Source organism: Anser brachyrhynchus (assembly GCF_964034855.1).
Source record: "Anser brachyrhynchus genome assembly, chromosome: 27".
NCBI classification, from domain to species: domain Eukaryota; kingdom Metazoa; phylum Chordata; class Aves; order Anseriformes; family Anatidae; genus Anser; species Anser brachyrhynchus.
Genome location: NC_137720.1, coordinates 6,249,641 through 6,274,209, shown reverse-complemented (window position 1 = coordinate 6,274,209; position 24,569 = coordinate 6,249,641). Strand labels below are relative to the sequence as shown.

General features: G+C 60.7%; 3 protein-coding genes across 4 annotated transcripts; 2 read left to right on the top strand and 1 right to left on the bottom strand.

Annotated features, from left to right (window-relative positions):
• Positions 1-864: 864 nt before the first annotated feature.
• Positions 865-11,086, top strand: TIMM17A (translocase of inner mitochondrial membrane 17A). The gene is made up of 6 exons (XM_080569243.1): positions 865-991; positions 5,573-5,672; positions 7,080-7,143; positions 8,525-8,653; positions 9,046-9,156; positions 10,760-11,086. The coding sequence occupies exons 1-6, from the start codon at positions 966-968 to the stop codon at positions 10,828-10,830; spliced, it is 501 nt and encodes a 166-aa protein (XP_080425369.1). The 5' UTR covers positions 865-965; the 3' UTR covers positions 10,831-11,086.
• Positions 11,087-12,659: 1,573 nt separating this feature from the next.
• ADIPOR1 (adiponectin receptor 1) lies at positions 12,660-19,376 on the bottom strand. Of its 2 annotated transcripts, none has more exons than XM_080569240.1 (8): positions 19,268-19,376; positions 18,883-19,094; positions 18,209-18,325; positions 17,437-17,608; positions 16,538-16,724; positions 15,227-15,414; positions 13,796-13,989; positions 12,660-13,491 (listed from the first exon to the last, which is right to left on the bottom strand). In XM_080569240.1, exons 2-8 carry the CDS (start codon positions 19,024-19,026, stop codon positions 13,363-13,365), a joined length of 1,131 nt encoding a protein of 376 aa, XP_080425366.1. In that variant the 5' UTR covers positions 19,027-19,094; positions 19,268-19,376; the 3' UTR covers positions 12,660-13,362. The 2 variants fall into 2 exon arrangements, with proteins under 2 accessions (XP_080425366.1, XP_080425367.1); XM_080569241.1 differs by having other exon boundaries at positions 16,538-16,650.
• A 177-nt stretch (positions 19,377-19,553) lies between these two features.
• On the top strand, positions 19,554-24,455 carry LOC308183463 (tetraspanin-18-like). The gene is made up of 7 exons (XM_080569569.1): positions 19,554-21,014; positions 21,224-21,418; positions 21,945-22,019; positions 22,310-22,408; positions 22,606-22,785; positions 23,090-23,173; positions 23,628-24,455. Exons 1-7 carry the CDS (start codon positions 20,958-20,960, stop codon positions 23,673-23,675), a joined length of 738 nt encoding a protein of 245 aa, XP_080425695.1. The 5' UTR covers positions 19,554-20,957; the 3' UTR covers positions 23,676-24,455.
• Positions 24,456-24,569: the final 114 nt, after the last annotated feature.

Here is a 24,569-nt window from a genome sequence, read left to right as displayed (position 1 = left end):
CCCTTCAGCCTGACGCAATTAGCCCCTAACCGGCTAGGGGAAAGGCCGCGAGCCACCAGGAAATTGCCACCCCCAGAAGGGTCGGCTCGGTGCCGGCCTGGTGACAGCAACGAGGAGGGTGTAAGCGCAGGGAGCTGCTGCCGGGCCCTCCCGGGGCACAGCAGCTGGGACAAGGCCGAGCTTTCCCCCACTGCCTTCCCCTCGCCTTTCCCGCAGCCACACCACCACCTCCCGGCGGCCTCCATCGCTGCATCGCCCCGCTCCCGTCCCGCCTGAAGGGGGGGAGCGGAGCCCCAAGTCCCCGAGGACCCCCAAGTCCCCGAGGACCCCCGGACAGCCGCCTGAACAGCAAGCTGAGGCCGCTGGGGCGTTTCAGCTCCTTTCCATCGCTTCAGGCCCTGATTTATTAGAGCGATTAGGTGCCTCGCTGGTGCTTGGCGCGCAATCCACGCTGCCCGCTGCGGCTGAGCAACTCGCCGTCCTACAGGAGAGGCTACAGTTAAATTAGGGGCGTGAAAAGACCGAGCCCTTTACAACCAGAGCGCTCGCAAACACGGACGGGGGAAAGCTCCGGGGCTTCGCGGGCTGCCCCGGCGTTCGCTGCCAGCACGGGGGTGAGTTCTGCGGCTCTGAGCTGCCTCCCGGAGGGCTGCGGGACGGGGGGCTCCCAGCCCTGCGAGCTGCCCGCCCGCAGGAGCGGCCCCAGGGCCACCGCCTCCGCTGACAGCCCGGCTCCAGGCACCCGGGGCAGCGGCAGCAGGGCCTCCCCCGTGACCACCGCCCGCCCTCCGCACCTCACTGAGAGCTCCGAGCGCCGCACGGCGCACGCGCAGCCACCTCAGCGCACCCCCTTAGTCCCGCCCCCCCTCTCCCATTGGAGGAGCGGGACGAGGGGCGGTGCGGCGGGCCAATCGCGCGGCGGGGGACCGGAGCGGGGGCGGGCGCGGCCGGCGGCGCGTGCGAAGATGGAGGAGTACGCGCGCGAGCCCTGGTGAGCGGCCGGGCGCGGGGCGGGCGCGTGCGGCGGCCGTGGGGCTTCGGCGGGCTCGGGGCGCGCGCGCCAGGAGGGGGGGGAGGGAGCGGGGGGGGGCTCGGGCGGCGGGAAGGGAGGGGGGAGGGGGGAGGGGGGGGGAGGTGACCTTGGAGGCGCCGCCATGGCCGCCGCCGCCCCGCGCTTCCGGGCCCTCCCCCCCCAGCCTCACGGGGCGGCTCGGGGGGCTCCGGGGGGGCTCCGGGACCGGCCGGCCCCGGGCACGGGCACGGGCACGGGCACGGGCGGCAGCCGCCGCGGGGGTTGGCCGCGGTCCCGCACAGCCCGGTCGTGGGCGCCGCCGGGGCCGGGGCCGGGGCAGCCCCTGCGGGCAGCCTGTTCCGCGCCTCGCCGCCCGCAGTACCCGAATAAGGAGTCACAGAACTGCGGGGGCCGGCAGGGGCCTCCCGAGCTCAGCGGGTCCAGCCCCCCTGCCAAAGCCGGCTCCCTCCAGCAGGCTGCCCGGGGAGGCGTCCGGACGGGCCTGGAATATCTCCGGAGAAGGAGACCCCGCAGCCTCCCTGGGCAGCCTGTCCCAGCGCTCCGTCACCCTCACCGGGAAGAAGTTCTTTCGCATGTTGGTGCGGAACTGCCTGGGCTCCGTTCTGTGGCCATTGCCCCTTGTCCTGCCCCCACAAACCACTGAAAGAGGTTGGCCCAATCCCTCTGCCTCCCACACCTCAGGTATTTATACACATCGATGGGATCCCCTCTCAGTCTTCTCTTCTCCAGGCTGAACAGCCCCAGGTCTCCCAGCCTCTCCTCCCAGGGGAGATGCTCCAGGCCCCGTAACACCTTTGTGGCCCCCCGCTGGATCCAGGAGATCCCTGTCGTTTTTGCACCGGGGAGGATCACCTCCCTTGACCTGCTGGCCACGCTCCTTTTAATGCACCCCAGGATCCCCTCGGCCTTCTTGGCCACGAGGGCGCACTGCTGGCTCATGGCCAACCTGTCGTCCACCAGGACCCCCGGGGCCTTCTCCACAGAGCTCCTCCCCAGCAGGTCGTCCCCCAGCCTGTACCGATACGTGCGGCTGTTCCTTCCCAAAGGAGTCCTCCTCCATCCCTTTCATAAGCCCCCTTTAAGTACTGAAAGGCCGCAGTGGGGTCACCCTGGGGCCCTCTGCAGGCCGACCGTCCCCAGCTCCCTCAGGCGAGGTGCTTGAGGTTCTGAGCGTCTTCACGGCCCTCCTCTGGACTCGAATGTCCGAGGGCGTTGTGCAAACGCTTCTTGAACTCCAGAAGCTCGGTGCCATGCCCACGTCCCTGGGGGGCCTGTCCCAGTGCCCAGCCACCTCTCGCAGAATCAGGAATCATTAAGGCTGGAAAGGCCCGCCAAGATCACCCGGTCCAACCGTCCCCCCCCCACCAGTGTCACCACTGAACCCTGTCCCCAAGCACCGGGCCCGACCTCTCCTTGAACACCCCCAGGGACGGGGACTCCCCCACCTCCCTGGGCAACCCGGCCCAACGCCCGACTGCTCTTTCTGCAGAACCTCTCCCTAATGCCTAGCCTGACCCTCCCCTGTCCCGGCTCCATCCCTGGGGTCCTGTCGCTGTCCCCAGAGAGCAGAGCTCAGCGCCTGCCCCTCCGCTCCCCTCATGAGGGAGCTGCAGGCCGCCATGAGGCCTCCCCTCGGCCTGCTCTGCTCTGGGCCGAACAAACCAAGGGGCCTCAGCTTCTACTCATGTCTTCCCCTCAGGCCCCTCACCACCTCTTTTCCCGGCTGCTGGGGCCCCACACTACATTTCACCCCATTACCTGCTTTTCGCCCCGTTATCTCCATCCCCCCCCCCAGCCCCATGCGGTTCCCCCGGGACCCGTCCCGAGGCGTGGGGCACCCTCGGCCTCCCCCTGCCCGAGCTGGCTCCTGGCTGTGCCGGGGCAGCCCGGCGTTGTGCAGCTGCTCTCCTGATCCCGAAATTGTTGTGCAGCTGCTCTCCTGATCCCGAAATTGTTCACCGTCAGCCCTGGTTGCCATCCGAGTGCTGCTGCTGCTGCTGTAGGAACCCGGCCTCGTCTCGCACGTTGCGCTGAGCCTGTTTCCCTGCTCTGAGGGGCATCCTTAAAGCCGGGGAAAGAAGTAACAGTAACATTAAGCTTGCAGATAAGTGCCAAATAATAATGGAATAATCTCTTTTCTTCTGATTCTCTCCTCTGCTGAGGTCGAGCACTGCCGGGGCCGTGGGGTGTTTTGTGTCAGCTTTCCGATGCGTCCGGCGCCTGTCCGGGAGTTCAGAGGCGCTGACGTGAAATAGCAGTGCTGGTATCAAAGGCGTTTTCTCGTTCAAAAGCTGCTCCTGCGGAGGCTTGGAGGATAGTTTAAGAGGAAAATTAAGTACCCCAAAGGTAACAACTAACGAGCTTTACCTCTGAAGGAGGGTTGAAGATGGAAAAAATCTAGGCGAGCACTCCGTGATTGGGGTCTAATTAATGAAGCTTCTGTAAAGAACAGTCACAATTTGCTAAATTGGAATTCTTTGACCTTGTGGGTAGAGGAAGACCACTTTACATAATCTATTTAGATTTCCAGAAAGCCTTTTAACAAGATCGCTCTTAACAAGCGAACAAAGGCAGAGAGTTGTGATGAGATGTTTTATTCATAACAGTAGATCAAAATCTGGACAGGAGGCACAGAGAGGAGAAGAAAAAACGCTGAGAAGAAAGAGATGGTAGCTTTTCATCTTGGCAGATCTGACAACAGCGTGCCCGCAACCCTTCCCGATCATTGCACATGGGAAATAGGGGGCTTTGTAGAAGGAAAATAAGGTATAAAATGGGGCTAAATTATTTAATTTCATCAGAACTGGAGGGGATTTGTTAGGAACGTGAGATGAAAGCACGTGCCAGGCAGGGCAGTAAAAAGGAAGGGCGATGCCTGGTGGGAGGACGTCCCCTCGTTCCGCCGCTGAGTGCTGTCCGCGTCGGTGTGGGTTTGGGCCTCCGGCAGTGGTGGTGGTGGTGCGGGTGGGATCCCGGTGCCTCCGCAAAACCGAGTGACTCTGACCCGAAGTCAACGTGCGGAGCAGCGTCACGTGCAAGGCAGCAATTCACCTTCGCTCCGGCATGCGGAGCCGGTGACGCCACCTCGGTGCGGGGACTGCGGAGGTGGGGAACGGGAGCGGGTCGGGAACGGGTCGTGGAAGTGAGAAAGGAGCCCGGGGCGGCCTTTAGGCAGAGGGAACAAAAAGATTTTTTGCAGGAAGCAAATAAAAACCCATGGCAAATAAAAACCCGTGGCAAAATGTGCAGCGTAGCAGGTGGTCAGGGGAAAAGAGGAGCTGTGTTCCCCCCTTTCGGCAAAGAGCTTTTACGTATCCTGTGGAACAGAGAAGTGGCAGATCCAAGGCAGGTGGGTGGATGGAGATGTGCTCTCGTGTGCGGGACCGCAGAGCCGGGTGCTGCAGGGAGCTCTCAGCAGCAGAAGCACAAAATCCAGAGGGAGATCAGAGAAGCACACTGATGCTCGTACCCGTGATGGCTCTTGGTGCAGGATTTGCTAACCTGCACGCGGGGCTTTGCCGTCGGGTTCAGCTTTGTGAGCGCGCAGCTTGCCGCAGCCTGCCTTCTGCTCGGCTTGCTGGTGGCTGCCTGTGCAGCAGCTGTGGCCGACAGATTTTGGTGTAAGATGAAAGAAACGGAATAACTCCGTGCATACGCTGCAAAATTCCCAGCAGCGGCAGCGCAGCTCATTGCAGGCTGCATTGCAGCTCATTGCATTGCTCGCCCAGCTTGGGAGGTGTTCGGTGACGGAGAATTACAGGGCAGCGGGCCGCAGGGGACGGCGAGCCCCAAATTAGAGCCCGGCTCTCCGTGGTTGGAAGCCTTTGCCGAGAGGAAGGCGCCTCCTCCTGCGCTCCGTGGGGCTGCAGGCTTGGCACCGCCGCCTAGCGCTGCGTGAGCGTTCCTGGCGTTTGTTGCAGTGAACTTCAAAGGCCCGGGGTGCATCAGAAAAACCTTTCCAGTTTAACAGAAGATGACTTTGAAGTCTCCCGTTCAAATAACCAGAACTAAAGAAAAGTGTGAGTAGCTCCGGAAAGCAGCGTTTTGTTCTCCTGTGGGCTGTCTTGTTTGAGTTTGCCACCGCCGTTTTCCGTAGGTCGAGATGAGAATGAGAAGAGTAAATTCCGAGTTATTTACACGCCACAAGCAGGGCAGAGCTGGCTGTAGCTGCAATGCTGCAGAAGTTTTCCACGGTGGAGACGCGTCTCGGTGCCACGTGTGAGAGGAGTTCAAACAGTTCTTTGCAGAGCTGACGCTGACTGCCCGGGGAGGCAGCTTGTTGGGCTCTGGGTGGACGCGAGCTCTTGTCGCTGCTCACCTGCGCGTGCCTGTCCTCGCAGCCCGCTCCGCGAGCTGCACATGGGGCAGTCGTCCTGGCGCTCCTGCGTCCTCGCGCTGGTTTTGGATACCGGGACGTTTGTTTGGATGGGGAATTTCCTCCAGGAATGCACCGGACGGGCGAGCGGTGGATCCCTCGCAGTGACTCGCACAGGGTGGCGTGGTGCAGCGTTGCATTTTCGTCTCTGTTTTTCGTTACAGTCCCTGGAGGATCGTAGATGACTGCGGAGGTGCTTTCACCATGGGAGCGATAGGAGGTGGCATTTTCCAAGCCATCAAGGGCTTCAGAAATTCCCCGGTGGTAAGTAAAACCATGGGAGAAAGTGCATTAGGAGCGCAACCCTGCTCCCTCTGTCCGTCAGCGGCGAAACGTGGTGGCAGAAGGTAAGGTGGAGGAAATCCTTGTCCACAGAGCGGGGCTGAGGAACGGGCTGCGTGTCACTCACCCAAACCACGAGCGTCCATCGGGTGAATGGCTCAGCGTCCGGGGGGGGTCCGTCGTCTGCCTGGGTTAAGGTTCTGCCTTCCCCCCTTCCACTGACGGCAGCAGCGGGGCCCTTGCAGCTGGCTGCCCTCCCTCGGTGAAAGGAAAAATCTTTTTCTCCTTCAGATTTGTAGCAGGGAGTGTTAACTTTCTGTAACTAATTTCTTATTTAAATGTTAACATTTTTCAGTAACTGGATTTATCTGAAAGGCAATTTCAGTTTAAATGCAGAAGTGTGCACAGACGTGGAAGTTGAAGTTTAGGCAGCACAGGTCAGTTGTTTCCACTTCCAAGTTTTCGGCTGCAAAATTTTGACCACAAACATGTTGCACAGACTTCTGATAAAAATAAGATCCAACTTCTACTTGAACATTGTAAACCATTCCTCTGGCTTTTATGGAAAGGGCTTAAAAGGGATGAAAGGGTTTTTAGTTGAGAGTGGTTTTTGCTGTTACTGTGTGACAATTTGATTGCCTAAAGCTTCTTAATAAACTATCAGTTTGAGGTAAATTTTGTGAATAAAATCAAATAACTTTTTCCAAAACTAGTCAGATCCTGCAGACGCTTAGCAGGAACAGGATTATGTGCTTAACCACATTTAAAATTTGTGTGAGACTTGTTAAGTGAGCATGTCCACACTTCTCAGTGCTCGTATCTAAAACAAAACTTGAGTGTTCCCAGCGTTCTTTAAATCTTTCGCAGTGTAGGAAATGCGTAGTAATTACTGTTGCAATTCCTGGATGACATTTACTGTTTGACACAGAAGGCTCAGAACCACCTTTTAAACTTGAATTGCGTGCTCCTCTTGGCTGCTGAGAGTGAGCTGATGAGAAGGGGACCAGCTGCTCCAGCTGCCCAACTGGGGGAAGTGGCTAGGCGTCAGGAAGAAAGAATTATACACGTGAAAAATAAATGTGCTTTTCTTGCTAAAGGTGTAACTTTAAATGTCTCATTCAGCTCCCACCACGCCTGCCAGACAAACCTTGAACTTAAATGGTTTGAGGTAGTGACTGCTGGCTGTGCTTCGGTTTTGTAGCTTCCAGGTGTATTGCAAAGCTGTGACAAATAGTGAAGTATCTGTAAAAATGCATTTTCTGTCAGCTCCTGATCACGGCCATTGAAGGTGCTTAGAAGCAGGTTGGGCCTGCGGCACGGTTGGGCTATACGCAGACGTTTTGGCTGTAAGGCTTCATTCTGTCGTTCTGTCCTTCTCTTCTATTGTAGGGGGTAAACCACCGGCTGCGGGGAAGTTTGACAGCTATTAAAACAAGAGCTCCGCAACTGGGAGGTAAGTAATTTCGTGTTGATGTTGCCATCATCTTTCCATGGACTGTTGGTAGAACACCCAGGCTGGGAAAGTAACGCGATGGCAGCGCAGGGACACCTGAGCTGCCTCCCAGCAGGCCAGATGCATTTCACCAGGGTTTGTCAGTCCAAGCAGAGAATAAACACGGTTCTGTTGCATCCAGAATTAGTTTTGGTGTGGAGAAGACATGCTTATGCTCCTGGAGTGATAAGCCAGGGTTAATCATTTTGTCATATTCGAGCCAGTTCTGTGCAGAGCTGCCTGCGAGCCTGTGCCTTGTGTGCATGGCCTTAAAGTAACCAAACTTGGCTCATTAGGAGAAATCATCAGACGTGGAGAAACAGTGAAATAGGTGGGTGGATCTGGCTGGGATTTCAGACTTCCCCTAAGGTCAGCTAGGTACATTTCAGGCTTTTTTTTTTTTTTAATGAATGTCATGCACAAATGTCTAAAATCACAAACCTGCTGCTTGAGTCAAAATGACATTATGATCTCTTAAAGGTGGGTCAGCATCAAAGTGAGTAAGCCTAAGGATCTGCTCTGTGCCGTGATGCTCTTCTGTCAGGAAAATTGAATTAATACATTACAGAAGGGGAAAATGGGAGAGTGATGTCGAGCAGGGGAACGTGTTGGCTGCAGCAGAACCTCTCAGAGAAATCGGGGCCGCGGGCGGAAAAAGCTCTACAGCCACAGCCTGTGGTGGCTGCACAGAGAGAGGAATTCACCCTCCTGCTCCGCATCTGGTAGCAAGCTTTCAAAGGCATTAAGACACCTCCAATTAAGGAGACTTGAACTTAATCTAAGTCACGCATTTTTCCCAAAATGAGCCTGAGGATGAGCGTTTATTTTCATTTATAATACCGGTTATTGTTAAATGACTTTAGAATTTGCATTCTGAGAACTGTCACGTTCTCTTTACGTCTGCCATACCGTACAGACCAGCCCTGACCTCCTGAGGTGCCAGAAGCAGCGTTAGGATAAGGTGCTAAACTACTCTATCATTCTCTGTGAGGAAATACATTTAAAACATTATTTTTTTCCTATATGCTATTTTTTTCCCTGAGCTATTCCATCTTTATTAGGATGCAAATTCCATTATAATCACTGCTTGGTAATCTTTTGGTCATGAAATATGAAATAATGAGATTATGTTTAAAATGTATGTGTATGTATAACGTGTGTGTGGCTTGACAAGTTTAGAATTTGTCTCAGTATTGATCCTGACCTGTGGTTGGTTCTTGCTGAGATTGGATGTGTCTGAAAGTGTGCTAACGCCACACCACCTCTTGGTGATGTGACCGCAGGGCGGCTGCTTGCCTGCTTTCTCTAACCTGGTCTTGCCTTTTTTCCAACTTTCCACCAGGGAGCTTTGCTGTCTGGGGAGGGCTCTTCTCCATGATTGACTGCAGTATGGTCAGAATGAGAGGTAAAGAAGATCCGTGGAATTCAATCACAAGCGGAGCCCTAACTGGAGCCATATTAGCTGCCAGAAGTAAGAAATTGAGCTCTCGGGAGCACAGTAATTGAAAAAGCTTCTGTGTTCTAAACGTACAGTTCTCATCGTTACAGCAAAGCGGAATTGTGTGATACCCAAACTGGAATTTACTTTGTGAGAGAAATTGAAAGATAATCTTAGACTTTTGTCCTGTGCTAATGAAAGTAATAATTATGTTCTCAGACATTACTGTTGTTCTTTTGTTTCCCTGAGGAAAGGGGAGAATTGCCTAGTAATTATCTCTTTATTGATGATACTGACGAGGCTTAATGAATGCAAAATGACTGCTTCTGAGTCTGCCCATAGGAGAGATTATAACTATAGAAAGAGAATTATAATATGCAAAGTAACGCGCTGAAAAAAGTGTTGTTTTGTACTTCTATTTTTAGATGGACCTGTTGCCATGGTTGGATCTGCTGCAATGGGAGGAATTCTCCTAGCTTTAATTGAAGGAGCTGGTATTCTCTTAACAAGATTTGCCTCCACACAGTTCCCTAACGGTAAGGAACCATCACTGCAGTAGCGCGAGGCTTTTATTGTGCAGGCTTTACTAATGTGCCTCTTCCAGTCATCACTCTTATCACGGAGTAAATCTACTCAGCCAATTCCCAGCTTCTAAGGCTGTAAAAAGTGAAGGGAGGGCCGCACGTTGGTGATGATGCAAGAGCTTTCCAGCGTTCTGTCTGTGGGATGACGGTTCTAGAGAAATCCACGTCTAAATGAAGCGGCAAGATGGGCTGTCACTCAGCAACGTAAAGGCAGAGGAGTGTGGTGCACCGGGGGGTTTCCAGGCACAGTGGGACGTGGGTCATTTCCGGGGCTTCAGAGGGTGGAGAAGATACCTGGGATTCGTCCGAGCAAAATGTGCAGACGTGGGTGGTGTTACGGGAACGGGCGCCCCAGCCCCGTCCTGCTGACTCAGGCCCAAGCAGGACTTGCGGGTTCTTGCTGCTCCTTCCCGCTGCGTGGCCGGGCGCCGTGGGGGCTGAAAGCGACGATGTCCACGTGCCAAACTGTGGAACTGGTCTTCTGCCCCGTCCCCCGGTGCATCCACACAGCCCTGACACGCGGTGGCAGCAGTAGTTCAGGCGGCAGCGAGCGACAGGACAGGTTTGAGGCAATAGGAAGCAGCACGTTGGGTGCGAGACGCAGGGTTCCTGCAGGCCGGCTGTGGTCCCTGTGCAGATGTGTGGGTGACCCTGAATGAGGAGGTGAAGATCAGCAGGCGGATGCAGAGGGGAGATGTCAAAGAGGGGTCGTGCTGGTGCTTTGTTTTTCTTTTTTAATACCACTCGAAAACATGTATCCCTTTTTTTTTTCCGAAGAAAAACACAAGCTGAGATGTCAGTGAGCGGAGTCTGTGACCATTTGTGTAAATACTTGGCTGGGTGAAACAATTAATATCTCCATTGCCCCACCTTGTTTTGGGAGCAATACAGACAAAACCGCTAGTGTTGAAAGGATTAGTGGCAAGCCACTAATTCCTGATAGGATTCCTCTCGGGTTTGCTCACTGGCGTTCTTTGTTCGGTCTAAATTGTTACAATTTCTGTTCTTAATACCAGAGCATTTTAAAATGAACCTGCTTCAGGGAAGGGGTATCATCTGTCCGTTACAATTTATTCTCTCTAAACTTGGCATGCAATGAGCGTGTTGCTTCCCTCCAGCAGGACGTCGGTAAGAGGAGTCGGGAAGCTGGCTCCACAGCGCCTCGTTCCGTTCCACTGCCTTGCCTTGTGGGGCGAGTTACCGTGGGTAGACCTGCACAGAACGGCCAGGTTCAGCTGCAGGGCAGTAAGGCATAGGTTTCCAGCTCCTTTAGGTGACTGAAAACGTTTCCCTCTCGCTGCTCTGATTCATTTCCCGATTAGTAAAGGAGCTAAAAATACGTGCCTTATGGGAACGGGGCTCTTGTCAACGTGTAAAGCTCTCGAACTTCTTTGAATGGAAAAAAAATGTAAAGTCTTGTTATTGGCTTCGTTAATTTTAGAAGGGCTTTATATTAAAGAAAAGCACTGTGAATGTGTTTCATGCTTTTAGTAGGAAGAATGTCTCATCTTTTCGTATTTATTATTTGACTTTTTTTCTTTCTCCCGATTCACAGGCCCTCAGTTTTCAGACGATCCCTCCCAGTTGCAGCCCTCTCCATTTGGCGACTACAGACAATACCAGTGATTATCCTCATTTTGCTAGTTCTTGTTGTACCTGAGCTGTAATTTAAAATGCTGGAGGACCAAGATGCGGTATGTCTTTACACCAGTGGTAGTCTCGTACACAAACCATGCCAAGAGGACCTTCAGCACTCGTCAGTGTGAAGCTGCACAGGAGAACTGTTAGAAGATGACAGATCTATTTATTCGTAATAGATTCCATTGCTGTAATGTTAATTCATGTCTGGTAGAATACATGGAGATTTAAGATAAGGACCAAATGGAGTCTTGTAGTCCTTTGGACATGGACTGAAGTGAATGTCTGTGGAGTCTTTGCTGGGATGTGGCATTAGCCGTCCCCAGTGAATGCATCTGGAATTTATCCTCTCCCCTTTCGGATTTAGGTTGCTACACAGATTTCAGCTTGAGGAAAAGCGTTATCTACGTGCAGTATTACACTCCTGAAGTGAATATTCCTGGGAGGGAATGAATGAATGAAGTGAATGTTACTGAATATTCCCGGCTGAGACCCTGGCCACAGAAGAGTGGGCAAGTCTCTGGTAGTTGAGGGAAAATTACAGTCATCGTCAGCGCGGAGCCTCCCGGGGGTAGCCGAAGCTGCGTTAGTCACCAGACGTTTTCCTGCGCTCCCTCTGGGATTAGCGCACCGGGCGTTGTTCAGCTCCGCGTGCCTCCCAGCGGCCGGGCCAGCCTCTGCCCTGCGCCCTGGCTCCAGAGCTCGAGGGTTTCGTCCTCTGCCCTGAGCCGTGCGCTGTCGCGCTGCCCTCCGGGCCGTGCTGGGCCGGGAGGGGCCGGGGCCACTGCCCTCGCTGCTGCAGCGCTGGCAGCCTGCACGGGGTTCGCTCACGCTGCACGGGCACAGGAGGGAGGCCGCCGGGCGCTGCTGGGTGTCCCCTGCGCCCACAGCACCGCCGGCCTCTCCTGGCTGCCGTCAGGGGCTGGGCACGCGGCGTCTGTTGCTCGTGGACCGTAATTAAGCAGCGGCCCGAACATCCTGGGTGGCCGCTCCCAGCAGCATCTGGGGGCTGGCTCTGGCTGCGCGGGGCACCGGGGTGCGCGGGAGCTGCTGGAGGCCGAGCTGCGGCAGGGGACCAGCAGCCCCCCCGCTTTGGGGGCTCCTTCTGGGCCCTGCCTTTGCGGTCCCCAAAGCCAGGCCCCATCCAGACAGCCCCAGGCAGGGGCACCGCACGCGCCTACCCGCAGCAGCAGCCGCCCCCCCCCCCCAGCTGCTGGGGCTGGCGGACAGCAGGGACAGGAGCCACGGGTGGCACGGGGGCCCTGCGGGCACTCCTCCCTCACCCCCTGTGAGGTGACGGGCTTCAGCTGCTCGAGAAGAGCTTTATTCAGCTCAGCTCTTCCCCTCTAATCCCCCGTGACCGTCCGCGCTGGACGGTCACTCGCACGCTCCTGCCCAAGGGCAAGCCATGATTTGGGGTGCCGTCCTTCACGCCCCGCACGCTAACCGGGTTGCGGCGTCCGTGCTGACCGGCCGAGAGCCCTCTGCCCTGCAGGGTGAGCTTACGGCTCGCCTCCTTCCCCCCGGCGGGCCCACGGAGGGAGGGCAGCAGGGCCCGCTGCCCCGCAGTGCACCACGTGCCCAGGGAAGGGTTTCCTGCCCCCAGCACCCCACTTTCCTGTTTTCTTTCCGCCGGGGCCGTCCTGACTCACCGCAGGCAGGGTCCCGCGGCGCGGCCGCTCCTGGCGCTTGGCCCTGGCTGCCGGTGAGCGGCCGCGCTCCTCGGGGGTGCTCCCCCCCAGAAGCAGCCGCCAGCCCGAGCAGGTTCTTTGCTACAGCCACCCCCAAAAAAAAAACCACGAGACCGACACCGCTCGCACGACACTGAACTATTGACCGTTTTATTTCAATCAGCTACAGCAGCTCTACATTCCCCTAAAACACTGTCCTTCCTTCACTACCACAGACAGCGAGGGAGCCGAGTACACTGCGGTGGCAGCAAGTCTTTTTAAAGCTTAGTATTAAATATTAAATATTCTCTCATTTATGTTTACATTATTTTGTCAAGGAAAAAAAAAAAAAAAAAAGACCATTAAAACTTAATTTACGTGAATCTGTGCCTGTGCCCTGGGCAGCAGCGCTGGGGGCCGCAGAGCTGCCCCCAGGAAGGCAGCTCTGCTGCGAGGGGTAATGCAAAAATCTCCGGCCCTGGGCCTGGTAGTGCGTGACGGCTCGCTCCGGCGGTGAGCTCGGGAGGGGGGTGCTCGGCCGTGCCGGGAGTGGGGCACCCGCGCCCTCTGCTTTCGGAAATCAGCACGCCTGGGAAGGGCGGGGGGCCTCGGGGCTGCCAGAACACGGCCTGGAGGCGGCGAGGCCGGAACACTGCGGCAGGGGGGGGCTGCCAGGGCCCCACCGAAGCGCACGGGGAAGGGGGTGAGGATTTGGTCGACAGAACTCTGCTAAAGAATGTTTCTTTTTTTTTTTTTCTTTAAAAACAACCCAGTTTTGAGTCTTCCTTTGATTTTAGCAAAGACAGAGTTTAAAAAGCACTTGGGAAGCTTGTACTAAAACCAGGCGCTCTCAGAGGAGGGAGTTGTCTGTGCACCCCCCTTCGAGGCCGTAGCGAAACTCCTGCAGGTTCGACACCCCGTAGAAGTGGACGAAGGCTGCAGCCACCACGAGCACGTGGAAGATCTGATGCGACTGGAACTGCGGGGAAGCGAAAAAGCCCTCTGAGCCAGCCCGAAGGGGGCAAAGCAGTGCCGGGAAGAACTCTTCCTCCTCCTCCTCCTCCTCCTCCGTGCTCGGGCACCACCCCAGCACTGTCCCAGGCTTTTCCCCCTCGCTGCTCACAGGCAGCGTTTTCTGCCCCGTACTTTAGCCCTGCCCTGCCTTCAGCAGCCGTCTAAGGGCCGGCTGCCAGCGCGCACCGGGACACCCCCAGCCACGTTCCCGAGGATCCCCACCCTCGATCCCACTCCCCAGCTGCCCCCGAAGCTCCCGCTCCACTCACCCAGATGTCGAACTTGCCCGGGAAGAAGCGCTCGGGAATGCGGGCGGCGTAGAGCCCTGCGCCCGTGATGTACATCACGGCCATGAGGAAGAACCAGCCCATCTGGCCGACGGTGGTGGCCTTCACGAAGCCTTCGGCGATGGTGAAGTGCATGGTGGGCACCACGCCGCTCAGCCCCAGCCCCAGGAAGACGCCTGCGGAAGAGAGAAGGCAAAAGGGAGGACGCTGCTCACCCGTACCGCCGCCTCCCAGTCAAAACCAGCGCTGGCCCCCAGTGCCTGCTGGGCAGAGCTCGCCCTGCGGAGCCGGGGGGGCCCTTCCGGACGGGGCCGGCCCCGCGGCCACACGAGCGCGAGGAGCGTGGCCCCGCCGGCCCTCCCAGGAGCAACGCCGCCCGGAGTCATTTATTCAGCGAGGCTGCTCAGAGCCCCGGGGGGAAGGTGCTAATCAGCAGTGCCGGAATTTTCAGGTCTCACATCTCATCAGCTCGGCAGAGAGCAAACGGCACCGCAGCAAGACGCCCGTGGGGAGAGGCCGCGGCTCGCGCTGGCAGCAGGAGGGAGCTCCCCCAGCGCTCGTTTCGTGCTGGGGGGAGCGGCGCAGCCCTGTCCCGGAGCAGGCAGCAGCGACCTGTGCCACCGCGCGGAGGCCAGCGCTGCCGGGGGGTAACGGTGGGGCCGGCACTCGCACCCTGTCCCCTTCCGAGGATCCCAGCACGCTGTGCTGATGGGGGCCGCGCGGCAGCGGCGCCGCTCAGCCCCCAGCTCGGCACCGTCCCCCCCTCGTCACGTAGCGGGGAGGCGTTTTGCTGCAGGACCCCCCGGGAAGAAAAGCACGGGTGGGGGCGTTCCTCCACGCCCGCTGGTGCTCAGCGAGGCTGCTTTAAGCTGGAGGGATCGGTCTCAGCGGCTCAGAGGGGGCCTGACGGGGCGTGAGCGGGGAGGCAGCCTCGCCCCGGGGCCTCCAGGGAGGCGGGAGGTGCCAGCGCGCAGCAGGCAGGGGACAGGAGGGAATCTCTGCCTCTCTGGGTGAGCTGCAGCTCCACGCTGCCAAATCGCTTCCCGGAGAAGGCGGCTTCGCGCGGCACAGCCCCGGGCTGCCCGGCCGCCACTTACGGGGCTGTTTTTACAACGCCTGCTCCAAACCTCAGGCTTGCCGAGTGCCAGGAGGAGCTCGGAGCAGCAGCCGGGCCCTGCTCAGCGGAGGCTCCAAATCTCCAGCACAACAAGAGGCAGAGGGAGACCTCCCTGCTGCGGAACAGGGCAGGCTCCGGGGGAATTCACTCCGCAGATGCTTGGAGCTCCTCGGGGTACCCCGGAGCCCTGCCCTAGCGCAGGGCCCGCAGCACAACACGACGGCTTCTGCCCAAAGCGCCTCCCCGGAGCTCCCTCCCGGGGCTGGGGGCTTGGGGTGAGCACAGAGCGCTCCTACCTGCTCTTGTCTGCCGGTGCTTGGGGGTGGCAAACCGGTCCCACTGAGCCACGATGATGGCGGAGATGCCCAGGACGCAGACGATGGAGAGGTAGATGAGTCTTGGCTGCGGGGAGCAGTAGAACGAGTAATAGAGCCAGGGGACGAAGCTCCCCATGATCAGCAGTGCAATTCCTGAATAATCCAACCTGCAGCCGGGGAGCAACGAGAGGCGCGCCGGTGAGCCCCAGAATCCGCCCCGCTCCCGCCTCCTCTTGGCGCCTGGTGCCCCTCAGCCCCTGCCTGCACCCAAACGCAGCCACCGCTGCCGGAGAGGCAGCCAAGGCCCCGGGGGTGAAACGGCGCCCAGGCAGGAGCTGTCCGAGCCTCATCAGCACTCCGTGGGGCAGGAGGAAGGACCTGGGACTTCTGGGGACGCGAGCAGAGCTGGCAGGAGCGCGTGCTGGACAGGCAGAAAGGGCCCGGAGACGCCGTGCGCTCCAACCGCCGCGCCAGGATGCAGCGGGCACGAGCTCTCGGGCGTACGGATTCCACCGGTACCCTCCCCTGCAAAGTGCTTTCGATCTATCGACCCAGGAACCGCTCGATCGCCAGAGTGCCGCCGCGCGCATTATCCCAGCAGCGCAGCAGCCGTGCGAGAGCCTCCCCCGCTGCTCGGGGACGTTTCTGCGCGGGGCGCTGCAGCACAGGTTGTTCTGGAGCCGCCGGCCCACGGGGGCTCCGGCGTTCGTGCGAAGGAGCTCGGCAAGAAAACGCCCGAGTAAACGCCCCTGATAGACCTGCGCGAGCCAGGCCTCGTTTGGAAGCCTCGCTGCTGCCCTCCCCGTGCCGTGAGGGCTGACGCGAGCTGAGAGCAGCACCAACCCCAGAGGGAAGCGCTGGCTACTGCCCAGCGTTTCCACTCTGCCGGGAACCGCGTTTGTTTTGCTTCTTTCAATTTGGTTTCGATCCAAATCGGATCCAACGGAAAGTTTCTGAAAACACGCGGTAAACCGAAAACGGCTGGGTCCCCGCGGCTGCCCGGTGGGACCGGGACCCCTCACCTCGCTGCCCCGAGGGGCACAGGGTCCCTCGAGAGCCGCAGCCCCCGGGTCCCTGCCCTCGCAGACCACAGCTCCCGCGGAGCTGCCAGATGGAAGGCGCCCAGGCCCAGGGCAGACCACCCAGGATCCAGCTCCTGAACCCCGCACTGGATCCGGGGAGCGCTCCCTTCCCCCAGAACCTTTCGGAGTGCAGCCCTTCCCACGAGGAAGCGCTGGGAGAAGTGAAAACCTCCCCCGGGGCCGCACGACCCCGCTCGCGCTGACTCACTTTGAAAAAGTCCGCGAGACCTTCTCGGAGTGACAGTAGACGGTGTGGAAGAGCCAGGAGAAGCTGAGGCACAGCACGGCGCCGAGGAAGAACATCCCGAACACCACCTTCTCCTGGAGAGGAGCCATGAAATACATGTTGGGCCGCAGCATGGTCAGGATCCCCAAGCAGAGGAACAACACGAAACCTGCGGGAAAGACGCCGAACGTCAGGCGGGAGCAGGGTGACCCCGAACGCCCCGCACGGGGTCCCCACGAGGGACACGGGGTGGGACCGGACCCTCCCCACGCTCAGGGGGTTCTGGGGGCTCCTCCCTCGCAGACGCTGCGCCCTGTTTGTGCAGGGGGATCGCGGGCCTGGCTGCGCTCTGCGAGGCAGAACCTGGACCCGTCCTGGGGTTCCTGGGGAAAGGTTTTTGGGACGTTGTCCTGCCCAGGAGGCGTTTCTCCGTCCCAGGAGCAGGGCAGCTCGCTTGCAGAGCTCCGGCAGAGCCGCCACGCAGCAGCAGCAGCCCAGACACAACCCAAAGGCCTCGGACCTCTGAGTCCCCGTGCAGGCCGGGCCCCTCCCGCAGCCGGAGGCCACCCGATGCAGTCGTCGGCCCCCGCTGACCACGGACAAAGCCACCACGCTCAGGCCGTGGCCCCGGTGAAAGGCAGCGCCCCGTCCTCCCTTCGCCCTCAGCTCCAGGAAACCTCACAGCCTGCGTGCGCGGGACCGGGCAGGGGTACGTGAGCCTAAACCGGAGGCCCCGGGCACGGAGAGAACACGGAGCAAGCCCCAAGGCCCGCACGCCAGCCTGCCCCCCCCAGAAGGCCACCCCGCGGTGCACGCGTTAGGGCCGAGCACGGCTCCAGCCCCGTGGAAGCGCCGCGCAGCCCCGGGGCTGCCCCAGTCACCCAGGAGGTGCGTCCAGATGTTGCCCGTCTCGGTGTGTATCCGGAAGATGCTCTTGAAGCAGGCTCGGAAGGACGGCATCGGGGGCCGGTGCCCGTGCAGGAGGTAATCGTTGTCCTTCAGCCAGTCGGGCAGCACGTCGTAGGGGATCACGCGCCAGCGCCCTTCCCACACCTGCAACGCACCGACCTGCGCTGGCACCGACAGCCCCACGGGGCGCCTCTGTCGCCTTTACTCGCCCCGGGAGCTCGAGGCGCGTGCGGAGCGAGCTGGCGAGCCTCCCCCGCAGCCCCGGCTGCCGAGGCCCCGTCGCTCTCCCCCGGGAGAGGAAGCTGGGCCTTCGCAACACCCGGCACCCCTGGGGATCCCTTCCGCCACCCGCATCCTGCGGCAGCTCCCCATGTCCCCGGGGACGGTTCCCACCCCTGCTTTTAACGGTTCCCACCCCCGCCTTTAACCCTTCGGCACCCCAAGGCAGCGGCTGCTCTCTGCGGCGGGGAATTCCCTCCCGCCCTGCTCAGGGAAAAGGGAGCCCGGCTGGCACAGAGCCGTGCTGAGCTTCAGCCGTTTGCCGCCGCTCGCCGAAATGCGGCGACCACGGGCACAGGCACCGCTCTGCCCGGGGCGGGGCGGAGGCATCCGGCAAAGCCAGCGACAGGATTTGTGATCCCGGTCCCAGCCGGAGACACCGGGGGTGCTCCCGAGGTCGCTGCCAGCCCAACGGGGCTGGGGGCAGCCCCTGCTGCCCACCAGGGTCCCCGGCAGCTCCCGTACCTTATACACGAACTCTTCCATCTTCTCCATGGCGTGGTGAGCCTGCAGGGGCAGAGTCAGCACACGAACCACCTCCTCCTCTTCCTCGCGGGCCGCCGGGCACGGCGGGTCCTCGGCCTAGGGGGAGAAACGCCGGGAGGGAACCGCTCCTGCCGCGGGTGCGCGGAGAGCAGCGAGTCCTTTCCGCGAGCACCCGAGGGGGCTTCGTCCCCTCCCGGGGGGCCGGGCAGGACCCACCGGTCACCGCCGCTTACGCAACGCCGCCCTGCCTCGGCCGTCTCGGGCAGCCTAATCCCCGCTTTACCCTCGTTTAAAGGCGGGATTACCGCGGGGGATTTTCATCCTTACGACCCAGAGCCCCTGGGCCCAGCCGGGTCATGCCGCCGGGACACGCCGCCCGGCCTGGCCCAGTCCCGGTCCCGGTCCCCCTCTCCCTCCGCCTTTCGGGGCTGCGATTCCCAGCCCCAAGCGCCACCGAACCAAAGGGCGAGGGCAGCTCCTGGGCACCCCGGGGCACAGCCCGGGCAGCCTCCGGGTGACAAAGCTCCCTGCGGCGCCCCGCAGCGCCCCGCGCCCCCCGAGCCGCTCACGGGACGAGGGGCGAACGCCCCGGCGGGCCCGGGGCTGCCCCCGGTGGGCGCCCGGCGCGGCCCCCGCGGGGAAGGGCGGCTTACGCTGGGCGGGCCGGCGGCTCCCTGCTCCCCCTTCTCCTCCAGCAGCGGCCCCAGCTCGGCCAGCTCCAGGTGCACTCTCTCCCGGCCGGCGGCGGCGGCCAGCCCCGTGCCCGGCCCGGCGGCGGCGGCTTTGCGGGACGCCATGGAGGCGGCGGCGGCGGCGAAGCTCCTGGGGGCCGGTGCGGGTCCCTCGGCGTCCTCGTGCCGCCGCGCTGCGGAGGGAACGGAGCGGAGTCAACGGCGCCGGGCCGGGCCTGAGACCGGCGGCACCGGGGGGGGGACCGAGAAGAACCGGATGGGGTCACGGGGGCACCGGGACGGCTCCGGCCGTGCTCAGGGCCCGGACGCCGCCGGCCCCGCGGCGCCGCCCCCCGCCCGCACTCACCGGCCGCGACAGCCCGCGCAGGGCGGCGGCGGCGGCGGCACCGGAAGCGACGCTGAGGGACCGGGCCGCTTCCGGCAGCGACGCCCCGCCCCGCCGGGGGGCCGCGCGGTTTCCGCGCTGCGATTGGTTGAGACGGCTGTCCGTCTGGCTCCTGCCCCGCCCCGCCGGCTGCTGCGATTGGGCGAGGCGCCCGGCGGAGAGGGGGGGCGCTCTAGCCCGGCGGCGCGTCTCGGCTGCCCCCTGCGGGAGGGGCGGGGGCGGTGCCGGCCCCGGGAGGCCTGGGGGGGGGGAAGATGTCCCCTCAGGGCGACGCCGTTTGTGGGGGCGCGGAGGCGTTGGGGCTGGAAGGGCCCTGCAGGGTCGCCTGCTCCAAGCACCCCCCGTCACCACTGTCACCCCCTGAGCCATGTCCCCAAGCACCGGGCCCGACCTCTCCTTGAGCACCCCCAGGGACGGTGACTCCCCCACCTCCCCGGGCACCCGTCCCAACGCCCAACTGCTCTTTCTGAGCAGAAACGTCAGAAATGTCAGAAATGTCTCCTCGGTGGCGTCAATTCCTTCTAAACGGTGTCACCAAAAAGGTGGCATCCTCCCCCGTCCCTCCCCAAGCCCTCTCAGGCCTCCTGGGGCTAGAAGGAATTGACAGAAAATTCACGGAATCATAGATTTGTACATTTAGGCATTCTGTATCTTTACCGCTCCATAACTTTCTATATATCCTACCATCCCATAAACGCTGCCCCGTTACCACGGCGACGCAGCCCTGAGGGGTGCCCAGGCACGGGGATGGGCCCCGTCCGTGCTCCCAGGCTCCCTGTCCCTCTGTCCCTCCGTCCCCGGCCGCCCCAAGCACCCAAAGGCGTCGAGGGCTCCTCTGGCGGCTCGGCCCCAGCACTAATTGTCCCCGAGGTCGTCCCCTGGCTGTTGTGGCCGGCTCGTCTTTCCCCGCCGGCCAGGGACAGGTTTAATTACCCCCGCTAATGGCAGCCCGGGAGCGGAGACTCCCCTCGGCCCGCCGCCACGCCAGCGGCTCCTGTTCCCCATCAATTATTCACGGCTCCGCTCTGGGCAGGGGTTTCTCGGGGCTGCTCGGGGGGGATTTTCCAACCTTTCTGGTGTTAAGGAGCCGCCCCAGGTCCTGGGGCTGGTTGGAGGTGCCGGGGCCACCGCTGTCCCCGTGGGGTGAGCGGTGCTGGCTTTGGAGGGGACGCGGGGCGCGAACGTTTTGGGGGAGCAAGGGACAGCCCGAGGGAGCCTGCTGGGGGCTCTGGGGTGGGGTTTTTTGGGCTCCGGACCTCACCCACTGCAGCCCCATGGGGGCTCGAGGGCCCTCAGGCTCCCCGCAGCAGCTGGGGAAGGGCAAACCCTCTCCAGGCGTAGGGCTGTTGCTGTCCCAGCTCCTTGCGGCACTTGGCTGCTGCTGCCCCACGGGCAGAGCCATCCATCGCTCCCCTGACCTGATCTGGAGGGCGTGGGGGGAAACTTGCCAGGAACAGGTTTCCTCTCTCAGCACTGGTCCCTGTCTGTCCCTTCTGTGGCCGTGCGCTGGACCTCCCCGTGTCCCACTGCAACCGGGGTGCGGGACAGGTCGGGGCTGGCTGGGGCCAGGGCTCAGCTCCCCCCTCTGCAGGGACAAACGCTGCCGTCCTGCCGCCGCCTGCCTGCAGAGCCCCGTCCCCTCGGCGTCCCCATGGGCGTCTTGAGCTGCGTGAAGTACCTGATGTTCATCTTCAACGTGCTGGTGTTTGTGAGTCCCCCCGGGCCCGGCGGGATGGAGGGGAGCAGGGGAACCGGCCGGTCCCACCCGCGACGTGAGGCTGTGGTCACCGACAGGCTCCGGGGAATGGGTGGCACCGCTCCGAGGGATGGGACCCCAGCAGGGCTTGGAGCATCCTCAGTCCCCGTGAGGTGCCCGGGGCTGGTCGCCGTGCCCTGTGACCGCGGTGTGTCCCGCAGGCCGGGGGGACGTGCCTGGTGGGCGTCGGGCTCTGGGTGGCCGTGGACCCGGCTGGTTTCCAGGACATCGTGGCCGCCAAGCCTGTGCTGAGCGCGGGCGCCTACCTGCTGCTGGCCGTGGGCATCACCCTCTCGCTGCTGGGCTTCCTGGGGTGCTGCGGGGCCCTGCGCCGGAGCCGGCTCCTGCTGCTGGTGGTGAGTGAGGGGAGAGGTGGGAAGAGCTGGGGGATGCAGGGCTGTGGGATGCGGGGTGTCCCCAGAGGAGCCACAAGACCCATCCTGGCCCTGTCAGCCCTCAACACACACCCCAATCCAGTCCCCACGTTGTGAGACTTTGAATTTAAAGGCCAGAGGATTTAATAAAGCACTGGGTGGGATCTTTTCTCGCTGAAGCCAGTGGCTTGTCCCACAGGGCCTTTCTGAGCCTCTTCCCTCAATGGCGAGAGCTAGAAACCCCTTTCTGAGCACGGGCACGACAATTTCTTTGGCATCCCCAGACCCTGGCAGGCAGTGCTTGTTTTTAATGTTCTGCCTGGCAGCTGCGGTGCTCGGAGATGTCGTGCCCGTCCTCGAGAACTGCATGCTTGTCTCCTGGATCCCCCCTGTCCCCCGATCCCAGGGCTGTGCGCGGGCAGGGAGAGCTGCAGGGGAGGGAGGAGCAGGAGCGAGCTGCACACGGACTCAGGCTGCCCTCTGACTCCTCCGTCCTGCTGCCTTCCAGTTCTTCGTCCTCGTCAGCCTCGTCTTTGTCACACAGCTGGTCGGGGCTGTGCTCTTCCTGGTGCACTGGAAGCAGGTATTGTCCCTGCGCCCTGCCGCAGCGCCCAGCCGCTCTCCTCCCTCCATCATGCCCTGGGTCCCTCAGCAACCAGCTGGGGACTGGGACGGTGCAGGGTCGTCCTCCTCACCCTCACCTTCATCACCAGCACGCTGGGCAAGCCTGAGCCCAGCTGGCCCTACCACGCGGAGGGGCTGTGTCCCTCTGCCCCCGAGAGCTGGTGGCACTGGGTGGTTGATGGTGGGCGTGCGGTGACTCCGTGCCTGGGACCGGTCCTGGGATGCTCACGGGTGGCGCTGACCCCACAGATCCGGCCAGAGCTCTTCCTGTCTGAGCTGCAGAGGAACTACCGTGGGGATGAGGACGCCGAGGTCTTCTCTGTGGCCTGGAACACCCTCATGGTCATGGTGAGCGGGGAAGCTCCTGCTGGGACGTGGAGCACCCATGGGCCCTGCTCAGCGTGACCGTGACCACAGGGGGAGTTCTCATGGACCCCAGTCAGACTGCAGGCAGCATGCTGAGCTGTTCCCCTCCCTCTATTGCTTCCCCAAGCAAAGTCCCTGCATTTTGACAGCACGTTGATGGCGTTCCCTTTCCATTTCAGTTCTCCTGCTGTGGCGTTTTAGGGCCTGAAGACTTTGGGAATGGCTCCCGGTTCCAGGAGCTGCATCCGGGGACGCCCTGGCCGCGGGCGTGCTGTGCCCGGGACGGGCTCCTGCAGGCAGGCGAGCTGCTGGGCTGGGAGCAGTGCCGGGAGAGGAGCCCTGGCTACATCCACGAGCAGGTAGGGCTGCACGGGCACCTGCCCTGCGCTGCCAGGCCCTGCCACGTCCCTGCCGTGTCCCCAGCACGTCTCAGGCTCTTGCCTATGGGGAACAGCACCCTCTGCCCCAAGCACTGAAGCGGGGACAGGACCCGAGGCACTGCTGTACCGTGGTTCCGCACAGCGGTACCCCCCCAAACCCACCGCTCACCCTGCCCCACCATGGTGCCCCCGACCCGTCCCAACCTCCCCAGCCCTCGGTCTTCCTTTGAGCTCCCTGCAGTGAAGCCCGAGGGATGCCTCCAACACCTCCCCTCCTGCCCAGGGCTGCTTCCCCACCTTCGGCAGGACCTTGCAGAATTACATCTCCGTCCCCGGGACGTGCAGCTTGGCCGTGCTGGGCATCGAGGTACGGCGTGGGGGCTGGGGGGGCACAAGGCAGGCAGCAGGTCACCCCGCACGGGTGCTCTTTTTGCCGGGAGGGAAGGGGATGGGGCTTTGTGTGTGAAGGGACCACAGGCAGGCTCAGAATGCCCCCCCTGGCCCCTGGTTGTCATGATTACACCCAGAAAGTTGCACTCTGAGCAGGTCTGTCTCAGGGGTGCAAAGCCAACCTCCCACCTGCTGCGAATGAGATGGGTTGAGGGAGCGAGGTTTATTTTGCTCCTGCAGGCCCAGGAGAGGAGGAGCACTGCTCAGCATTCCTCCGTGCAGCACAGGGCAGCCCCTGGTGGGTCACAGCCACCCTGGTGCCTGGCTGGACCGGGAGCAGGACACCGAACCCTTTACTGCCCAGGCACTCAGATTCCACCCAGGCGCTGCTGCAGCAGGGAGTTAACCTGCTCCGTCTCCTTTCGTTTCAGATCTTTGCCATGTTCTTTGCCTTTTGCCTTTACTACAACTTCGACTGAGCAGGCCACTGGGAGCAGTGGCCACCGCCAGTGCAGCAGAGACGAGCCAAGGGCTTTGGAAACAGCAGCAGGCAAGGATGCTCCATTTTCTTGCATATCGCAGCCCAGCTCTATAGTTCAGGAGCTTTGCTGAGTCCTGTGTCCGCTCCAGGGGGCAAATAAGAATGAGCTGGCTCACTTGTCCTGGAGCAGGGACAGGACACAGGTCAAATTCTTTACACCCAAACACGCAGCGCAGGAGCCTGAGCTTCAGACTTGGCCACGCTGCAATCTGCCAATAAAATAGCTGTGATGACGTGGGGTCCTGCCCCCAACATCTTCTCATCTGCTGTACCACCAAAAATTACCATGTGGGTCAGGATAGCAGAGTCCGCCTTCCTCTCAATGCTCGCAGCCTCACTGCCCTGTCCCACACACGCCTTTCTTCCACATCCTGCCCCCTCCCACACCTCTGAGTCCCCTTTTGGGTTTTCTCCACCCTCAGCACTCAGCGGGCGCTTTTCGCTATCCAGCCCCTGGAGACACAACAGCACCTAGACTCGTTCCACAACCCAGCTCGTGTTAAATGGTGTAAGCTGCAACTGGAACGTCGCATGCTGCTCTAAAGAGACAGAGTTTTAAGACAGCAGTTTAGAACTTAAATTACTGAGGTATCCTTTAGTAACCTTTATTTTACAAGGCAAAGGAAGCCTTCACTAGAGAAGGACACTGCAAACTAGTTCTAGTGTCTGTTGCTCAGCTTTTGTTCACTGTACATTTTGAGGCAAGGACACTGGAATAGAAACAGTCTTTAGTGCTGTTTGCATTCCTTTGAGAGAAAGCTGGTAGTCAGAAGCAGCACTGGTACTTCCAATTGAACTTTTCTTCAGAGTACTCTGAAACCCCCAAACAAAA

Bases quoted from the DNA above. Each gene is read 5' to 3' on its own strand.
- TIMM17A (XM_080569243.1), top strand. From the start codon at position 966: ATGGAGGAGTACGCGCGCGAGCCCTG. The intron at 7,144-8,524 runs GTAAGTAATTTC...ACTTTCCACCAG, and splicing joins AAGAGCTCCGCAACTGGGAG to GGAGCTTTGCTGTCTGGGGA. The intron at 9,157-10,759 runs GTAAGGAACCAT...CCCGATTCACAG, and splicing joins CTCCACACAGTTCCCTAACG to GCCCTCAGTTTTCAGACGAT.
- ADIPOR1 (XM_080569240.1), bottom strand. From the start codon at position 19,026: ATGGCGTCCCGCAAAGCCGCCGCCGCCGGGCCGGGCACGGGGCTGGCC. The intron at 17,609-18,208 runs GTACGGGAGCTG...GGTGCGTTGCAG, and splicing joins TGGAAGAGTTCGTGTATAAG to GTGTGGGAAGGGCGCTGGCG. The intron at 13,492-13,795 runs GTGAGTGGAGCG...GCTTCCCCGCAG, and splicing joins CGGGCAAGTTCGACATCTGG to TTCCAGTCGCATCAGATCTT.
- LOC308183463 (XM_080569569.1), top strand. From the start codon at position 20,958: ATGGGCGTCTTGAGCTGCGTGAAGTACCTGATGTTCATCTTCAACGTG. The intron at 22,020-22,309 runs GTATTGTCCCTG...CTGACCCCACAG, and splicing joins TCCTGGTGCACTGGAAGCAG to ATCCGGCCAGAGCTCTTCCT. The intron at 23,174-23,627 runs GTACGGCGTGGG...CTTTCGTTTCAG, and splicing joins TGGCCGTGCTGGGCATCGAG to ATCTTTGCCATGTTCTTTGC.